Here is a 19091-nt window from a genome sequence, read left to right on the forward strand (position 1 = left end):
CTTCTGGTACAGTACAGTAGCTACTAATCATCTCTCACGCTCTAGTCCGTACTTAATGTAAAACATCAACTTTGTAGTTATAATCAAATCCCAGCGAACTTAATAACAAATGGGTAGTCAATTTTGAACGAAAAAAATAAAAAAAGAGTAGTCAATTTTGAACCGCAAAAAGAAAAAAAAGAGTAGTCGATTTCCTCTGGAAAGTGACAGCACCAGCAACTAGAAATAAGAAGGAAAGATCGCGTCTGTTCCGAATCAGTTTCCACTGCCGGCAGAAATGCAAGCACCAAACGGAAAAAGCGCGCAGGAGGGGAATCGAGGAGGAGTAGGGGGGAGTCGGATCCATGGACCTGGCCGCGAAACGGGGCGGGCTTCCGCCGTTCCGTCCGGACCGACGGGTTCCACATCGGAGGCGGGGAGCGGAGCACCGGAGGAGCCGCGGCCGCGGCGCAGGAGGCCGCCCCTCTGGCTCCGGGCCGCATACAAGCGATTGGTTCCACTTCTATCTAGGGTTTCAGTCAACCTCCGAATCCGGCCGCCGCCGCCTCCCAACATCGACCGAGATGAGGACAGATTCAGCGCGCTCCCCGACGACGTCCTCCGAGGAATCCTGGAGCGCCTCGACCTGCACGAGGTGGTCCGCGCCCGTGCAGTCTCCACGCGGTGGCGGCACCTCCCCCACCTGCTCCCGCGCCTGCATCTCGACGTCCGCCACTTCGTCGGAGACAATTCGGCGGTCCTGATCACTGGGAATTCTCCGGTGGCCGACGTCATGGAGGCGTTCACGGGCGCGCTGTGCAGTTTACTGTCTGCATGTCCTCCTCCGGCCCAGTGCAAGTGCGCCATCAAGACCCTCAGCCTCCGCTTCTTCCCGATGTCGGACCTGAGCTCCATTGGCCACGCCGTCGAGGACGTTGTCGCCCGCGGTGAGATTGAATGTCTTGAATTTCACACGTGCTCGCCATACAGTTTACGGACTGGTTTCAACACTGAAGGGCTGCGTGCTGAGTTGGGGCAGCTGTTCATGTCCTTCTCCGGTGCCTGTCCAGTTGCCTTCCGGTGGCTCACGATGCTTAAATTCAACGAGGTCTAATTTGTATCTCGATTTTGGCAGCCAAATGGTGAGTTAATTTCGATGTGCCACATGAGTTTTTGTCTGCATCTGAATATCGTATGTGTTTCTTCTCCAGCAATTTCATCTGTCTGTTTGTGTTCCTCTTCTTGTTGCAGATGTGGATTCAGATGGAACATCCGAAGCAGCTCACTTTTACATTCAGAAACCTGACCAATGTGGGGCTTTTGGGTATCTTTCCTGAGTGTGATCTGAGCTGGACCATATTTATCCTTGAAGCTGCACCTGCCCTGCAAAATTTCAGAGTATGTCTGGTACTTAATCTTCTCTAAGTTTAATCCTCATTTCTAGTATGGCATGTTTCCAGAATATTCAACATTAACAACGTACCAGGAAATTGATCCGATTTTCAGTCACTCATCAAACTCTATTAGAAGTAACTAGAGGACCCGCTGTGCCAATGGCACAAAAAAACCACTATAGCTTGATGCAAAAACCCACTATAGCATAGAGGTATGTGCTAATTGTGTTTGAACTGGTAACCACGGGCTTAAATATCAGCAAGGAGAAGAATTAAATGCTAAATTGATACATAACTGAGCTGAACAGCTAAAGCTCGAACTTAGCAGTAGTGGAGATTGGGGTGTTTTGGTCACCATTATTACACATAGATGAAACATAGCATCAATACCTGGTATTTAAGGCTGGAAATGTGTATCAACTATAGCAGATGAACATGTAGTGATTGGACGATCTACATCCGGATGACCTGATCCTCATGATGTTCTTGGAAGTAATCCACAAGCCTCTGCTCGAAAGTCTCTCGTAACAGTACCGAGTTTCTCCCTTGCCCTTTGGATAGTTCTCAACTGCATCAACCGGGAGACTCACTTGAAGATCTGGCCTCATGAAGTCATAGCGTCATGCAAAACAGTCTCTTTTTTTTTATCGCAATTGCACCAGATAACAAGTACTTACTTTTCGCAAGGTGGCTGTAAGTAAACCTCAGATATACAGAAATATCGCAAAATATAAGGCATATCATAATTTCTGATGTCCTTGCCCAAGATGTTTACCTTCCCAACAAGTGTTAAAAGTTGTTGGAAACATTGGGGAACGTTGCCGTGGATCCTTTCGTTCCGAGCAGCTGAATAGAGCTTCCCACGCAGTTGAAGAGCTCAAATAGGATTTGATATCTGATCCCAAATAGAACCATGCTAGCATTTTATCTCATCTCAATAGCATCTAATTTTCATGCAATTAGGAAACTTTGTTTTAGTTATGGAGATGAGAACTCAATTTGAAGCATATATACTTGGGCTGATAAATTCATATACTCCCGGCTAATATTATATTGAGAATGGTCAGACAGAATATTTTGAACACTGTGATCAAACCAAAAAGAGCAGTGTAACGTTTCAATTTTTCAAGGAGATTAACCTTTACAAAGTTAAAAGGTTTCACACGAGATCTGCTGATAAGCAGTAATATATGAGCAATAAGTATATGCTGTGTTCCACTATTGAGTTTTAATCACAAGCAGTTTCAGCTACTATCAATTTCATATAATCATTTTCTTTAGAATTATACACGGTCTCAAGGAATATGCCCTGCTAATTAACATATGTAACCATTCTTACCTAGCACAGATTCTGTTACTTCCGGTAGCTTGAAAACTCTGAAAGCATAACCTGTTCTGTCTTGTACACGACTACTGTTTAAACCGTCCTGGTGCATTTGATTTCGAAGCCTTGCAATCGAAACTGAAAAAACACTCTGTACAGAAGTTATTCTTCCACCGAGTGACCCGAGCGAATAAACACCCGTCGCCAAGATCAAGGCCTCAATCCAAGCAACACGGTCATCTTTAGAAAATATGGAGTCCTCACAAACGGAAGATGGCTCCACTCCCGCTCCGCTCACCTAGCTTGACCCAGCCCCTCCACCAACCTCGCTGCCGTCAACTCCCAGCCGGTGGCCCTCCTCCCTATCCCCTCCCCCTCCCATGGCGACACCCGGCTCGCGCCCCCTCTCCGGCGACCGCGTCTCCTCCGGGGATGGACGTTGGTTCGACTCGGATGGTGAGTCCTCCGCGCGCTCCTATAGCGAGGCACCCGCTCGCCGCCGGCTCCCCGGAGCGCTGCTTCTACGGCGGCGACCGTGCGGCTGCCTGCCTCAGCCCGCATCGGTCCCCGCTCCGAGGTGCATTGCATCTCGGGGAGTGCCGTGGTGGATGCTGACGGGTTCCAGCAACCACGTCGCAGGAACCGCCGCTGCCCCTGAAGCGCGTCTGCGCCGAGCATAACCCAGCAGCGCCCGCGCAGTCCATCCTCGGAGGAGGTCGCCGGACCCAGCTTCTGATGCCCGAACCACCGCCATCGCTTGCGGGACTGCACCAATGATATCCGGTGCCGCGGCTGCCTCATCTTCGGCCACGACTCACGTGGTTGCGTCGATTTCCACCGGAGATCCGGCCGCACCCCTTCGGCTGCTCCCAATCGTGCCGGTCCAGCCGGCCCTGGTGCTGCCCTTCCACACGCCACTACTCCGCCCCCGCCACTGCCTTTGCTGCCAGCTCTGGCTGCACAGGCGGCTGCCGCTGAACCAACGCGGGCCATCATGGTGCACTTCGTTGATATGGAAGAAGCCGAGAAGGTGCTCTCCCACGCGCTGGTTGCTGCCATCACGGGCAACACGCCACAGGTCTCCGCCGGCACCGTCTCCGAGCTGCCATGCTGCATATTCGAGTTCGAGGAAGGTGGCTTCTCCATCCGCGCGCTGGTCGGCGGGGCTGTATACTATGACGATCTCCCATTTAAAGTTTAGGGCTCGCTCGAAAACCTCCATGCCGACGAAGAACTCGCCCTTGCCATGCTACCCACCTCAAAGGTGGCATCCTTCACGCCTAAAAGAATGCCACCTGAATGGCCTCTAGTCCCACTAAAAGGGAGCCAATGCGAGGCAAACAGGTGGGAGCTCAACCGTTGCGACGAGAAGTGGTCACCGCGGTAGAGGCAGACCGAACCCGCCTGGAGTAGGCTGCTGCCCGTGGAGGGTGGGGATGTGCGACCACCCGACCACCTCCACAAACGCACCTGTCAGGGAGGCAGGCGCTGTAGCGAGCAGGGGCCGGGCGAGGCACGTCCTGGAGCATAGCAGCGGTGCAGGCAGTGTCGGGCGATGCAGAGGTGGCAGCGAACCACCAGGGCAGGATCAACCTCAGCAGGGGATGTCGCGGGCGAGGGCCGGCCCTCCACCCCCAGGAGTAGGCTGCCCACCTGGGCCACCTGAACCAGGACCGCATCCCCCAATAGATCGTGAGCCGCAGCCGCGGGCCAGCTAGCCCAGCAGCCGCAGGAGGTGGCGGGAGATCTGGGACGACGACCAGCAACGGTGGAGATGGTCGGGCAGGCGGTTGGCTGGTGGGAGCCCCGTCCATGAGAAGCAAAGGCTCAGGGCCTTTACTAGACAGCGCCATCGGCACTAGAGGTACGTCCGGCTCGGTCTCCAGGGAGGGCGCGCACTCCGCGAAGGCAGATGGCAGCAGCGGAGGAGATCTCGGGGAAGAGGATGCCAGCACGAGGAGTCCCACGCTCGAAGTATCACTCTCGTCAGCAGAGAGCAGGGGCGAGGTGGGCGTTTGTACCAGGGCGGGCATAGCAACCAGAACGGGGGGTCGCAGCTTCGGGTCGCTGTAACCCCCTCAATGCCCCCGACCCACAGGTCGAGAGCGCACCAGGTGCGCATGAGGAAGGGTGTGCCCATGTTCAGAGTTCTCGTCGTCGTCGTCCAAAGGCTTGCCACGGCGGGGATGGTGGTCACCGTGGCCGTCCGTGCCCTTGGGGCCTCTAGCACCCGAATCGCCGCCACCCTCGTTGGAGATCGGAGGGGGGACGCGGCGTGGCAGTGGGGGCTCCAGCGCGATCTTCAGATCATAACCCAGCCCATTGAAGAACATGCGCACGGTCTCCACTTGCCAGTCCCAATCGGCATCGGTGGTGCAGAGGTGGGTGAGTTCGGCCGCAATCTGTTCCGGAGAGGACGAGCCCTTGCTTAAGACCGTCACACTCGCGATCAGAGAAGGTTCTTCTTCCTCAGGCTCAGGCAGCTCCATGTGGAAGAAACCCAACCCCTTCAATTCCGTGGCCATACACCAACACCCTCCACGCACCGGTTAGGACATAGGATAGCGGGGTGACCCGACTCCTTGCAGAGATAACACATGGGGTCTTTGGTGCAGTCCACTTGATAGTGACCGACTACACCGCAGTTGAAGCACGGAGCAGCGCCGACTTGAGATACCGGAGCCGGGGGGGCAGCAGCGCCGAGGAGTCGGTTGCTGAAGCCTGGCCGGCCGGCTGGCGGGGAGCCATCTTCTTCTTTTTCTTGCCACCCTGGCGCCAGCGGTTGGCACCGTTGTTTGCGACCGGAGGGGGGAACTGAGGCTGCTGCTGTGGGGGTTGGTACTGGCGCGGAGGAGACGACGAGTTACGGTCCGAGCAGACAGGGGAGAGGGGGGCGGCAGGCAGTCCCGGCCGCGACACTGCACCGGTGAGCGGGAGAGCTCACTCCCGCGGTCCCGGTCCCGCTGTTGATGTCCAGGGGAGCGGCTTGATTCCGACTGCCAAGTCTCCGGCGAGCGGGGGCGGTCCCGCAGCTCGGGGCGGGCAGGGGAGCGCCGGCCGTCGCAGCCATAGCCCGAGCTGGAAGCGTCCCGGTCATCCTGGAGCTGGCGGCGGAGTGAAGTCTCGAGGCGTGAGCCTTTCGGGGAGGGGCACGGGGCTTCGCGCCGGTCGTCGTTGAACCTGTGCTTGGGGCGAGGCGCGCCATCGCGAGGCCTGAGGCATGGCCGCGGCTGCCGCGTAGGATCGGGTGAGAGGAGGGGGCGGAGGTGGCCGGAGGCCACACGCAGAGTGAATGAGGAGGCGCACTTGGGCGGGGGCGGCAGGAGAACCAAGACTAGGGTTAGGGAACCCTCTGGGCAGCAACAGGCACCGTGTAAGAAGTCCAGGGGGTTCCTGGGCCTGAGAACGCAACGGTCCAGCCGCACACAGGGCCGATTTCCCCTCATGCCAGGAAAATAGATGGTAATGGGACAGCAAGCTTCCATGACAAAGATCATACAGACTTGAGAAAGAAAACTATGTAGTGCGCAAGTTTACCAACATAGATGTGAGACAGACATGTGCCTAAAAGAGGGCAGATTCAAAAGTAGCAACTTGTATGACATAGTCAGCCGTAAACACATAAATAGAACAAGCGTTTAAGCACATTTCTTCACACCTTGCGTGATTCAGTGCTATACCAGTTCTCACGGAAGGAATTTCACCCTGTGCCTTGCATCTATCATTAAATAGAGGAGAAAATCATAAAGAAACAAAACAGAGGCCATTCACCTTCATCTTATCTCGCCTTGCATTGATATGTGAAGATGAAAGCCTCCAATAATTAAAGGATTCCTAGTTTAGGGCATCTGAAATCCAGTTTGCTAGTTCTTATCTGTTCTTATCTGTCCCCATATCCATCACCATCTATACACATCGAAGGTTCCTCTGGGGTAGTCATCATGGAAAAGGGATCGAGCAAGCATTGGAGTAAATTTCTCCTGTATTAAGACCTTGAACCCTAGCAAAGCAGCAGTAATCAACGGCTCGAGCAAGCACCAGATTAACTTGATAACTTTACCTGCAGCCACCTTGCAACAAAGAGAATACAAACATTAAAAACAGGAGAACAAGTTATGAAGAAAACCTCACAAGGCTGCCAATAATGCACTCCTAATATGATCATTCAGTTACTATCTGTCATACATATGAAAAGGAGATATTATGACAGTGGCAGGAGCAAGTGATAGTGGATCAAGCCTATAGTTCGGGCACTAACATTGCAATAATCTGACTCCCTCCTTCTAATTGATTAAGCATACTTAAGAGAGCGTCTCTTCCAAAACCAATAGACAATCCTAAACAGGAATGGTTTCAGTAGACTTGATAACTCGTTCAGGCTTAAGCTTGCTGTAGAATAATAGGTTGCTAGTCCTCCTGTATCTAAATGAACTGAGGAAGATATAAAACAGGGCAAAGATACACATTCAAAAACCAAAGAGGAATGAACTGGTGATGAATTGAACAAAAGATGGAAAGTACCCCTCAGAAATTTACAGTGACGATGAATTGAAATATATTTTATACCCGAAAAATCATTTGAGCTTGGCTGTGCGGCAGTTAAACAGCGTTAACTCGCAACCAAAAAAACAAATTATACACTGACCACAGTAATAAAATCAAAAGAAAAGGAGACATGTAATTACTCTTAGAGCAGTAGGGATCCTTAGACTATAATCACATTGCATAGACTATATAATCACACTGCACCGCTAACAACCAATGACTGGGCCAGTCTGAACTGTGCAATCTGAATTGGGATTTGCAAATGTTATATAACAATAACCAGATTAAAAGCAAATAAACTGGATGTACGTCCTTTTTGAAATAATGCAGGATCATAAACACCTCATAACAATGTAAGAAATAATATTTGGATACACCGATGTACAGGGTGTGCATAGTAATGTACTCTTAGAATGAAAAGATTGATGGCTACCTCTCGAAACAGGCTTTCGCCCCGCTTATATATAAAGCAACAACCAAACAGAGTACACGGCCAGAGTACACGGCCGAACGATACAAGGAGATGGGGTGGCCCTCATACAATGCCGATCCCAAGATAATCGGATCACGCAGAAAAAACGCAACTACGCTACCAAAATAGAGTATAGGAGGAACTGAGAGCAACACCTCCCTAAGCCCTATAACACCTAAGCTCCACAACAACACCCCCAGGAGGGATAACAGTGGTAAGCATCGTCTTTGCCGAGTCTACAATAGATAGAGGTTTTCACCAGGAACCCGGACATAGGGAGGAGCACCAGGACGACGTCTTCAAGAAGATAATGGCACCCGCGAGCACCGCCATCATCGTCGACAAAGCACGGAGCTTTCGCTCGGCAGCTCCCCGACGTCACCACGAGGTCTCCAGGGCAAGCACGACGAGCATAGAACTTCCATATCCGGATCGGGGCACTGCCACCGCCAGAGGCAGAGAGTGCGTCCGAGCCACCCGCTGCACCACCTCTCGCCGCCCACATGGCCAAGAGGGAAGGCCATCACCGCCGCCATGGTGCTCGCCGGAGAGCCAACCATGCAGACCGCCATCCGGGGCCGCCGTCCCGGCATCCATGTCCAGGACTCCACCAACTACCCACATCATGGTGCACCCATCACGGAAGGAGTAAAAGGTGACACCTTTCGCTGCTAGCCCGACATCAGCCACAGAGTCTAGGTGGACGCCTCCACAGTAGGAGGCATCCATGCCTGGGTCTCGAGCCCTTCTCGGTGGATGGGGAGGCCCTACTCCAGGACTACCGATGACCGTCGCTGAGCACGCTCGCACGATGCCATGACCGTGGCCGTTGACGCCGATCTGCCCAACAGGATAGTGGAGCCCTGACCACCACCACCGTGCACTGTACCCGCGAGGAGAGGGACGTCACCACCCACGGGCACCTCCCAGGTCGAGCCCAAGCGTACCTACTCGGAGCACGAACCGACTCGCCCAGGCACTGTCCAGATCCACCCGAGCGCGAGCGATGCGTCGGTCTAGAACCATGGGAAGGAGGCCCGCTGCACCTCCACCCAGCGCCATTGACTGGGGCACGACATCCGGCACCAAGCGCCACCACCCCACGGATCCGGACCACTCACGCCCCTGGACGAGGTCACCACAGCTGCAGAGCCGCCGGACCACCCCACCAAGGAACATGCCCCCACGCCGGCCCCCTCCAGCAGCCAAAGCCACCGGCGAAAACCGGCCCACGCCGCCTCAGCCTGCGCAGCCGCTGGCAGCCGGCCAGAGCAGCCACTCTAGCCAGGACGCCCACCACCGCCACCCCGTGTAGGCATGCCCCGCCGCGCCCGCGACGTGCAGCCACCCGCGCAGCCGCACCAGGACACCACCGCCCTGCCTCCCCGGCCGCAGTAAATGGAACCTATGGGCTGGAGGAAGAGCTGTCCAGGAGGTTAAGCCCACCAATCTGCGCTCGTCGCCTACAAGTGAAGAAGGGCAACATTGAAGAAGCATCCCGCGCCCGACCTCACCTTCTTGAAACAGGCTTTCACCCCGCTTTACGCTTTATATATAAAGCAACAACCAAACAAAGTACACGGCAGAACGATGCAAGATGGTGAGGTAGCCATGCTACGCCCTAGCACACCTAAGCTTCGCGAGAACGTTCCCAGGAGGGAAGACAGCGCGAAGCGTCATTGCTATGGAGTCCGAAATGGACAAGAGTTTTCACCAGGAACCTTGACATGGAGAGGAGAACCACAACGACATCTTCAAGAAGATAACGACGCCCATGAGCGTCGCCGTCGTTGGCACCAAGGTGCGGAGCTTTCGCTCGGCAGCTCACACGTGTCACCACGAGGTCTATAGGACAACCACGACGAGCTCAGACTCCCAGATTCTAATCTGGGCTTCGCCAGTACCAACGCTAGAGGATGAGCCCGAGCCACCTGACGGTACCCCCTCGCCGCCCACACGACCAAGAAGGAAAGCCACCACTGCCGTCATAGCGCCCGCCGGAGAGCCAACTATGCAACCCACCATCCGAGGCCGCCATCTCGGTATCCAAGGCCTGAAACACCGCCAACCACCCACTTCACGGCACACCCACCATGGTAGGAAGAGCGGAGGCTGCTCCATCCACTCCTAGCCCGATATCAGCCATTGGTTCTGGGTCAGCGCCCACACCTGCATACCCAACCGGCCCTGCTGGACCATGAGAGGGACAAATCAGCGACTGTCGACGACCCTCACTGAACAAACCTCGACCCTAGCCCTTGACTTTGGCCAGGTGAGTTCGCACAACGTCACATCTGTGGCCTTCGGCGCCGATCCGCCTGACGGAGCAGCGATGTCACCACCATCACCCACTGTATCCACGAGGAAGGGAACCTCCCTCCTGTGGACACCACCCAGACCACGCCCAACCCCCCTACTCGGCGTGAGAACACCAACCTGCCCCGGGCCCAAATTGAGACCACCCGAGCGCGAGCCCTTGGCCCCAAGGAGGAGGGTCGCTACATCCACCATGCGCCGCCTACCGCCTCCCAAGCGACAGATCTGCACCGCCAAAACCCTAGCAGTCCCGCATCGTCGCTGGTCGTTGGCTACCGGAGCTCACGCAGCCGTTAGCAGTAGCGTCGGCTGCCCACAGAACAACGTTGGCTGCCCGCAAAACAACGCCTAAGCCTAGGACATCCGAACCAGCACCACCACCGGTGCTCCACAACGCCAAACGACCAGGGGAGGTCGAGGCCATGCCCGCCGCACTCCCCACCACACTGCAGGCCCGCCCTGCCGAGCCAGCAGCGCCTCCAGTCCATGCCGCGGCAGCCCGAGGCTGCAGCTGCTGGATCTGACGGAGCCGGCACAACAGCCAGCAATCCCACCGTGCCGCCCCGTCACCTTCGCCATGCAGCCACCGCCGCGCCCAAATCCCGACATTGTGAGGCACCGTTGCGTCGCCCTGTGGGAGCCCCGTCGACACCGACACCGGCCGGGCTTCGCCCAGTGGCGCCTTTTAGAGGCGGCGAGGGGAGGGGTGCGGGTGACGGGGGCTAGGGTTTCGCCCAGCCGCCCGATCTCACCTTCTGAGTTGCCCCGTCTCTTCCCATGGTTTGAACTCCATAGAAACTTTTACGCCATTGATTCCGGATCTCGGCTGCTGAGCTGAACTGCAGTGCCATCGATGAGACCGCCGTCTCCCTCAAGCGGGGCTCGTCATCCAGCCATCCAAGCATGCTTTTACAGACATGTACTTGAAGCTACAATTGCTTATGATACTCAATGACCTCGTCAAGCATGGATGCCTTGTTAACCCCGCAAAGGCACAAACCAATGGAAATACTAACCCGTAATTTTCTATCACGAACACGAACTCAGCAGCCCCAAATTCAGGGACAAACAAAGAAATAGAAAAAAAGGGGATGACCTTGCTGTAACGCCTTCAGTCTTCACTTTGATCCTGCTCCTCTGCAGCTGCGCCCCAATGAATGGAAGAGGATTGGTAGTTAGGTTTTACTGCTTCGGTCCGCGCAACCCATCCCACGTCCATCACCAGCCAGTTGCTGACCAAGCATTGGAGCAACCCACTCACTGTCCCCTGGCCCTATAAGAGAACGGGCCCACCGGCCATCCAACCTTAGACCGAGCTTGTGCGTGCAAAAGGGATGGACGGTTGTCCAGCCAACAGGGGTAAAAAGGCTAACAGTAAAACCATCCAGTGGTGGAAAACGCCGCTCGTGCAGCAATTGCTCTAGATAGCCAGTTAGCACAGAGTTTTACAAGTAGAATGCAGACACGCCGCATTGTAATTGGATATGAGGAACACATGGTTGCATAGGAATGATGGTGCAGTGGAAATGGAAGTCGCGATGCACCATTTGAATTTCGTACAGGCACTAGTACAAAACAGGGCTTTCGTCACAGGGCAATATTCACATTAGTCTCAGTTCAGTCACGAACCGGACTAATGTGAGCATTGGTCCGGTTCGTGCGGCTAAGGAATTAGTCCCGGTTCACCTGGGCCCTTTAGTCCCGGTTGGTGCCACAAACCGGGACTAAAGGGTGCGATGCCCATTAGTACCGGTTGGTGGCACCAACCGGGACTAAAGGTCTAGGTTGGTGCCACCAACGGTAGTAATGGGTTTTAAGGCATTAGTACCGGTTTATGGCACGAACCGGTGCTAAAGGTCCCATTTTCAAACTCTACCCCCCCTTTCAGTTTTAGAAAAAACAAAAGAAAATGATGGAAATGTCAAAAAAATAAAATAAAATAAGTTTCCCATGTGATATGTAGTCTAGTTGTTGGGAAAATTTACAAATATGAATTTCGACTTTATTTGCAAAATCTCTCTGGAATTTGTAAAATGGGCATTACTTTTGCATACGAACTCGGATTAAAAAGTTTTTTATATGAAAAATCATCTACTCGGAAAGTTACATCCGATTTTAACCGGGGAAACCCCGTTAAACATTTTCAAAATCCTCAAAAACCTAACAGGAAAAAAGTTACGGGGCTTTTAAGATCTGGAGAGGCAAAAAAATTCAAAAAAATTCAAACTGTGGTCAAGCTGTGGTCAAACAATGGTCAAACTAATTATTCTAGAATATTAGTGTTACTAAATAATTATTTCAGTTTTTTTAATTTTGGTCAAATCTGGTCAAACTGTGGTCAAACAATGGTCAAACTAATTATTTCAGAAATATTGATGTTACTAAATAATTATTGTTTTTTAAAACAATAGTTTCAAACTCAAACAGTGAAATGTGTCACTTCATGCTCAAGCTAAATTCCTGAGGGTTAATAGGATTGACATCTTATTATTATCAGGAAAACAACAAGTGCAGACTTGGAAACGAGAGAGAATAGAACCCGGAAGTTAAGCATGCTCAGGCTGGAGTAGTGAGAGGATGGGTGACCGTCCGGGAAGTTAGATGATTTGAAATGATGAGGGATGATTAGAGATTAAAGGATAAATTGAGCAGTGATGAGGGGTGGCGAAGAGGTTAAAATAATTCAGAAATTTGAAAATCAAAAAAAAAATCGCAAAATTTTTTTTCAAAAAAAATTCATAAAATTTCCTTTAGTCCCAGTTGGTATAAGAACCGGGACTAAAGGTGGAGCTCCACGTGGCCGCGGCCTTTAGTCCCGGTTCGTGTAAGAACCGGGACTAAAGGGAGGAGGCATTAGTAACGACCCTTTAGTCCCGGTTCAAAAACCGGGACTAAAGGCCCTTACCAACCGGGACAAAAGCCCCCTTTTCTACTAGTGAGGGGACCGCGATTTCATAGGAATCCTGGAAACATATTCAATTACTTTAATCCAGGATTTATTTCATGCAGATCTTCCAAAAGCTCCACAGAGGCCTAAACTTGCTTAGATGCTACATGCTAGTATTGAGCTCGTTGCTAAATTTTAAATGGGAAATATGTTTAACTGCCATTGTTCCTATGTTTTCCTGCATGTGCTGGTTGCGAGTTTAATTGTAACATGTATTGTTTATTTTCTATGTACATGCATGAAGTTGTCTCGAGAACGGCATTCGTGTGCCAAAATAGCAAAGGGCATTGCTGAGAAGACCAATTTGGTGTGGGAGCCATCAAAGGATTTGAAGCACCTGAACTTGAAGGTTCTCCAAATGTCCGGGTTCGAGGAGGAAGACAAGGTGACAAACTACATAAAGCTAGTCATGGAGCGAACTATGGGGTTGAAGAGAATTGGGCTCCATGGACATTGATGACATTGACCCAAGGACGAGATCCCAGGTGGATGAAGCTCGCAGGCGTCGGATTAAGGAGCGACTCACACATGGGCCCTCCTCATCCGTGGAGATAATAGTATGCTGATGGATCTGGTCAAGGAATGCAGCTGCCGGAGTGATGATTGCGTATGACTACTAGGTGCTGATAGCCTGGTAATGCTTGATTGGTGTCGACCTTGGAGCTTAGCTAAACAGTGTGTACTGCAGTCTAGATGCATGCTTTTCTTTTTAGCATGCACTGTACAATGCCAGTGTCTTGCAACGGGCGTAGAAACTCTAAAGCCTGATCCATGTGCTATTATATACCATAGTTTATATTTAATTCTGATAAACATCTGCTATTATTGTTTTTCAGAGTATGAAGTTTGGACGTTAGAAAAGCTTTCTTAGCGTTCCTTGTCTGATGAAAGAGTAGTGGTTCGTGGAATAATTTGTGGATCATTATTCTTTTTTGAAAAAACATGAATGTTCATTTTTTTTAACTGAATGTTTTATGAAACTTGAATATTTTTAAGGAGAACATTATTTGGACTTTTTTATTGTTAAATTTTGGCCAGTTTTTAGAAAGTGTGAATATATATCGAACTCTGTACATTTTTAAAACTATTTTTACTATGTTGATTTTTTTAGACAGAGTTTATTGCTTGGTTGGGAAGATTCTAATTTATTTTTTCATTATTTAGGCTTGGTCCACATAAAGCACTTCACTTACAGAGAGTAACACACTCTTTTCCTATATATAAAAAAGGGCACACAGACGAACTCATTTCCCTTCACTCGTTTCCCATTCTCAAGTGTCCCCCTGCCACACAGACCAATTATCTAGATTTCTTTCCCTAACTGCTATTATATTCTTTGTTTTATTTTATTTTTGCATCATCATGTCATCATGCCATTAAAACGCAAATAAATATATTGCTTACAGCTTTGATCTATTTAAAATAAGAGAATTCACATGATGGTTCTCTTTATAACCCATGAACATATCCTCCCAATATTATTAGGGAGCTAGAATAAAACATCCCATTAATTTAGGAATCACTCATAAACACACTTGCAATTGAATTTCTTTTGATTCCAAATATTTTAAATCCATGTGATATTCTCCAAATAGTACTTTCAAGTTGTGGTGCTTTGATTTGCCAAATGTCAGCTTGATTTGAATTTATTTGACCCTTCAAGCTTCACCCGCCCCCTTCGAGCTTGTGCCAGATTCTTCTAGATTCCGCTAGATGAGTGGCAAACTCAACGTGCGTGCCAGCAATAGAATCACCTGAAACCATTGTACCTGTGAAGAATTAGATGCGAGGGGAATCGGGACAGCCACAAGTGCCGCATAACTTAATTTGAAGAAAATTATTTTAGCTGAAGACTTTGAAATATGTTCCTTAAGATGAACTCACTGAGAAATTAACTGTACAATACAATTGTTGTGCAAATGCTTGTTTAAAAAAATTGTTGTGCAAATGAGGTATCAGAGAGTCAAGTGCGCTCAGTGAATAATTTCGAAAGAAAGGAATAGATCAAAAATGGGCAAGTGAATAATTTTGAAAGAAAGGAATGGATCAAAAATGGGCAAGTGCTTTAGATCTCGCCTAAAAACAACACTTTGTCTAGGATTGACTTAAGAAAAGATCAAACGCGCGGTAAGAAAACAAAAGAAATTGACAACAGAAACGGTTAATGATTAATGATTATAGACCGACATCTTTGTTAAACTGTGTGCTTAGGTCATTACAAAGATTCTAGCAGAAAGGCTTCAAAGATGGATACTTAAAGTGGTACATCGCAATCAATATGGCTTTATTAAATCTCGGACAATACAAGATTGTCTAGGCTGGGCTTTTGAATACTTGCATCAATGCAAGCACTCTGGCAGGGAAATAGTCATTTTAAAACTTGACTTTGAAAAGCCTTTCGACACTATGGAACACTCTGTTCATTTTAAACATGCTCAAGTGCAAGGGGTTTGATGACAGATGGTGCATGTGGATTAAAATGCTGCTTGACTTGGGATCTTCTTCAATACTTCTCAATGGGATACCTGGCACGGAATTTAAATGCAAGCAGGGGGTGAGAAAAGGGGACCCGATATCATCATTACTATTCGTGTTGGCAACGGATCTTCTACAGTCTTTAATTAACAAGGCCTGGTCGGAAGGGCTCATTACACTCCCAATCAACCAACCCGCATCGGAAAACTTCCCAGTTATCCAATATGCCGATGATACGTTAATTGTCCTTCCAGCCAATCATGATGAGGTCAAAATAATTAAGGCGATACTGGACTCCTACGCCCGAGCTACTGGTCTGAAATTTAATTATGCCAAATCTCAGTTAATGCCAATTAATGTGGCAGCTCAAAAAGCTATGGATCTGGCCAGCATGTTGGAGAAATGCCGTTCACGTATCTAGGGCTACCACTCGGGACTACCAGACCCGCAGTGAAAGACTTGATGCCGCTAGTGGATAGAATCAAACCGAGGTTGACGGGAACTGCTATCTGGCTATCATATGGGGAACGAGTGCAGTTAATCAATTCTGCTCTCTCCTCGCTACTCTCCTTTGCTATGTGCGTACTAAAACTCCCTCTGAAGTTAATAGAGATCTTTGATAGAGCGAGAAGACATTGCTTATGGAGGAAAGAAATTGATAGAGATGCTAAAACTCATTCTCTCGCTGCGTCGAATATGGTCTGCCGCCAACGACGGGTCAACACAAGGGACGTCCTGTTGCGAAAGACCATCATCACATCGGAGGGAGCTTCCTGTCCGATCTGTTCGAGCGGGCTGGAGACGGCGGATCACATGGTGTTCGAGTGCCCTTTCGCCCGATCTTTCTGGGGGGCGGTGGGGGTCGAGGTGGTCGACAAAGGCTATCAGGTGGCCGCGCTCCAGGATCTTGACGTCCGGGGAGTGGTCGGGGATACTGCGTGCGCTACCTTCGCTCTTCTGTGCTGCTGGCAGCTCTGGAAGCACAGGAATGCTGTGGTCTTCCGTGGGGCGGTGCCCTCCCTCGCCCGCCTTCTAGCTTGCTGCAGGGAGGATTCGGCCCTGTGGCGAGGATGACTGAAAGTAGCTGAACGCGCGTGCGTTGACAGATGGCTACAGGTGTTCTCACACCCTGAGAGGTAGCCTGCGCCGTGCTTGGTGGACTGTGTAACCCCCCCCCCCCCCCCCTCCCTCTCTCTCCCTCCCATGTAGATCTCTCTGTCTCCCCCCGGGGGTGTGAATCCAATAAAACAAGAAATTTCAGGTGGAGGGCTTTGCCCCTCCCCCGGTGACCTTCAAAAAAAAAATATGGTCTGCCGCCCTAAGAAAAGAGGAGGGCTTGGTGTCCTAAATTTACAAATTCAAAATAAGGCCCTATTGCTCAAATCTTTCCCTAATAATAAAGCACGGATTGACTCCGTGGGTTCATCATCATAATACGCTTTCTTTTCATGTCATAATACGCTTTTACGATTTGTATAGACAAAATCGTAATATAAACGATGTGGTATTATTAGGGAAAGATAGAACCCGCAGTCCCAGCCCAAACCTTGCTGAACCGTCAGACATCTTCCTGCGCGGTCTGGCCTGGGCCGGCGCGCTTCCTTGGGCCGAGCTGGGCCAGCTACGCATCTTCCTGCGCGATCTGGCCTGGGCCGGCGCGCTTCCCTGGCCGAGCTGGGCCAGCTACACATCCTTTTTTCAGTGAAAGGCAACAATTAGCAAAAAGTTAATAAGAGCCCGTGTGGGATTCGAACGCTGGACCATCCCACTCAAATATAAGGGCGCAACATGGGGGTCCTAGAAACTAATGAACATCTTTTCTACGATTGTCCCTTTGCCATTAGATGTTGGAAGATAATTGGTATCGACTGGAACAATCAGCTGGAAGTGCAACAAAAATATGATCAAGCTAGGGCAAGCTGGCAGAGGCCACTATTCAAAGAAGTGACCATCTTGGCATCCTGGAATATCTGGAAGCAGAGAAATAAAGTGGTGGTTGATGGTGAGACGGCCACCCATTTTGACTGGCTTAGGAAGCTCAAGGAAGACTTTGTGATTTTGCGCTATAGAATCAACTCTCAAAACCTGACCTTTTTAGAAGGATTCAGGAACTCTCTTACAACATAAACACACTCCTCTCTCTAGTAGGCTTTGTAGTTACTCTGAGAGGGACTGCCCAAAGGGCTTTCCTCATTTCCTGTAATATCCATGTAAAACCCCATGTTGATTTGTTAACCTTCGGTTAACATATTTATAAAAGCAACAATAGGAGTCTCCTGCTGTTTTCATTGCTCAAAAAAAAGAAAACAAAAAGAAAAGTTACCGCGAGATGAACTAATGAAATGCTACTAAGACGAGGAGCACACGGATCGTTCGTCTTGCCCTAACTCAGCGAGAACCACCGGCTACAGTGACAGCAGTGGAAGATGATCCGTGCGTCTAAAAGGAATGCGAGGACTTAGAACTAGCGGTCGTGAATCATGTCCTTTTCCATCGAACACGAGGCAAAGGTGATTCAACACTGGATAGAGTTCCTGCGCGCGAGATGGAGCTCAAGGCAAGAGAGGAAGGAACTGACTAAGTGAGCATGATGACGTCTATCTATAGACCAAGTGGGTTCTCATGACGGCGCCATTCCAAATACCACAGATAATATGTGCTGACAGTTGAGATCATGGATACATATTTTTTTTAAATGGTCACCGGAGGGGAAAGGCTCCCCACCTGAATATATTTCAAAAAGGGGTGAAATGTTTACAGAACTCACGCAGTGTGAGAGGAGAGGAAATCACGCCACAGCCCGGCGTGATCCTTAAGTAATGCCATCCTGAGACGGTGAGACCAAAGAATAAGGTCATCTAGAATCGCTTTGATCGTACCTCTCGCATCAATCTCGAGACTCTGGAAAACTTTTTTGTTCCTAGCATCCCAGATTTTCCAGAGAATGAGAAGTAGCAAGAAGGGATGGATTGTGGTCGGCAGAGCAGGCGGCCCGGCAGAGGTGAAGAACTCAGCGATCGGAGAGAACTGAGGTTGAATAGCGGTAGCACGCCAAACCCTGCGAGCCGCTGGACAAGTGAAGAAGAGCTGGTCACGATCCTCCACCGCGTTGTTACAACGAGGACAGATGTCGGAGCTTAGGATGTGCTTCTTGCGCAGGTTCTTCTTGGTGTTCAGGCGATCCAAATAAAATAACCAGCCGAAGATCATAACTCTCTTCGGCACCCGTGAGTCCCAAACCAAGGCAAGGACTTGGTCGTTGAGCTGGGTGGATAGGGCAGCATATGCGCCTCGCGTGGTGAAATTTTCGCCATTCAGCAGACTCCTAGTGTCCGGTTCCTGTGAGGTAGACACATCCTGCAACAAAGAGTTGAGAGAGGCAAGTTCTGCGACCGCAGTATTGGTTAGTCGATTACGAAGAGCAAGATCAATCCCTTCCTGTAAAATGTTAGCTACTAGGGCATTTTGTTTGGTGTGGTGGGAGAAGAGAGCAGGGTAAATGATAGCCAGAGGCTCAGGCAGAAGCCAACGATCTAACCAAAAGAAGATGGACTGTCCATTACCAATGAAACAGTGAGAAATCTCTCTTAGGCTCTGCAACTGTTTATATATAGTTTTAGGAAGGAAGGAGCTGTTACT

At 50.3% G+C, this 19091-nt stretch overlaps 1 protein-coding gene across 2 annotated transcripts; it reads left to right on the forward strand.

Moving 5' to 3' along the window:
- The first annotated feature begins 249 nt into the window (after positions 1 to 249).
- Positions 250 to 13802, forward strand: LOC123165883 (uncharacterized). Of its 2 annotated transcripts, none has more exons than XM_044583628.1 (3): positions 250 to 1121; positions 1231 to 1386; positions 13222 to 13802. In XM_044583628.1, the coding sequence occupies exon 1, from the start codon at positions 278 to 280 to the stop codon at positions 1091 to 1093; it is 816 nt and encodes a 271-aa protein (XP_044439563.1). In that variant the 5' UTR covers positions 250 to 277; the 3' UTR covers positions 1094 to 1121; positions 1231 to 1386; positions 13222 to 13802. The 2 variants fall into 2 exon arrangements, with proteins under 2 accessions (XP_044439563.1, XP_044439562.1); XM_044583627.1 differs by having other exon boundaries at positions 1231 to 1377.
- The last annotated feature ends 5289 nt before the right edge of the window (positions 13803 to 19091 follow it).

This window comes from Triticum aestivum, chromosome 7D (genome assembly GCF_018294505.1).
Source record: "Triticum aestivum cultivar Chinese Spring chromosome 7D, IWGSC CS RefSeq v2.1, whole genome shotgun sequence".
Classification (NCBI taxonomy): domain Eukaryota; kingdom Viridiplantae; phylum Streptophyta; class Magnoliopsida; order Poales; family Poaceae; genus Triticum; species Triticum aestivum.

Excerpts from the sequence above, each read along its gene's own strand:
- LOC123165883 (XM_044583628.1), top strand. The coding sequence starts at position 278 with ATGCAAGCACCAAACGGAAAAAGCGCGCAGGAGGGGAATCGAGGAGGA.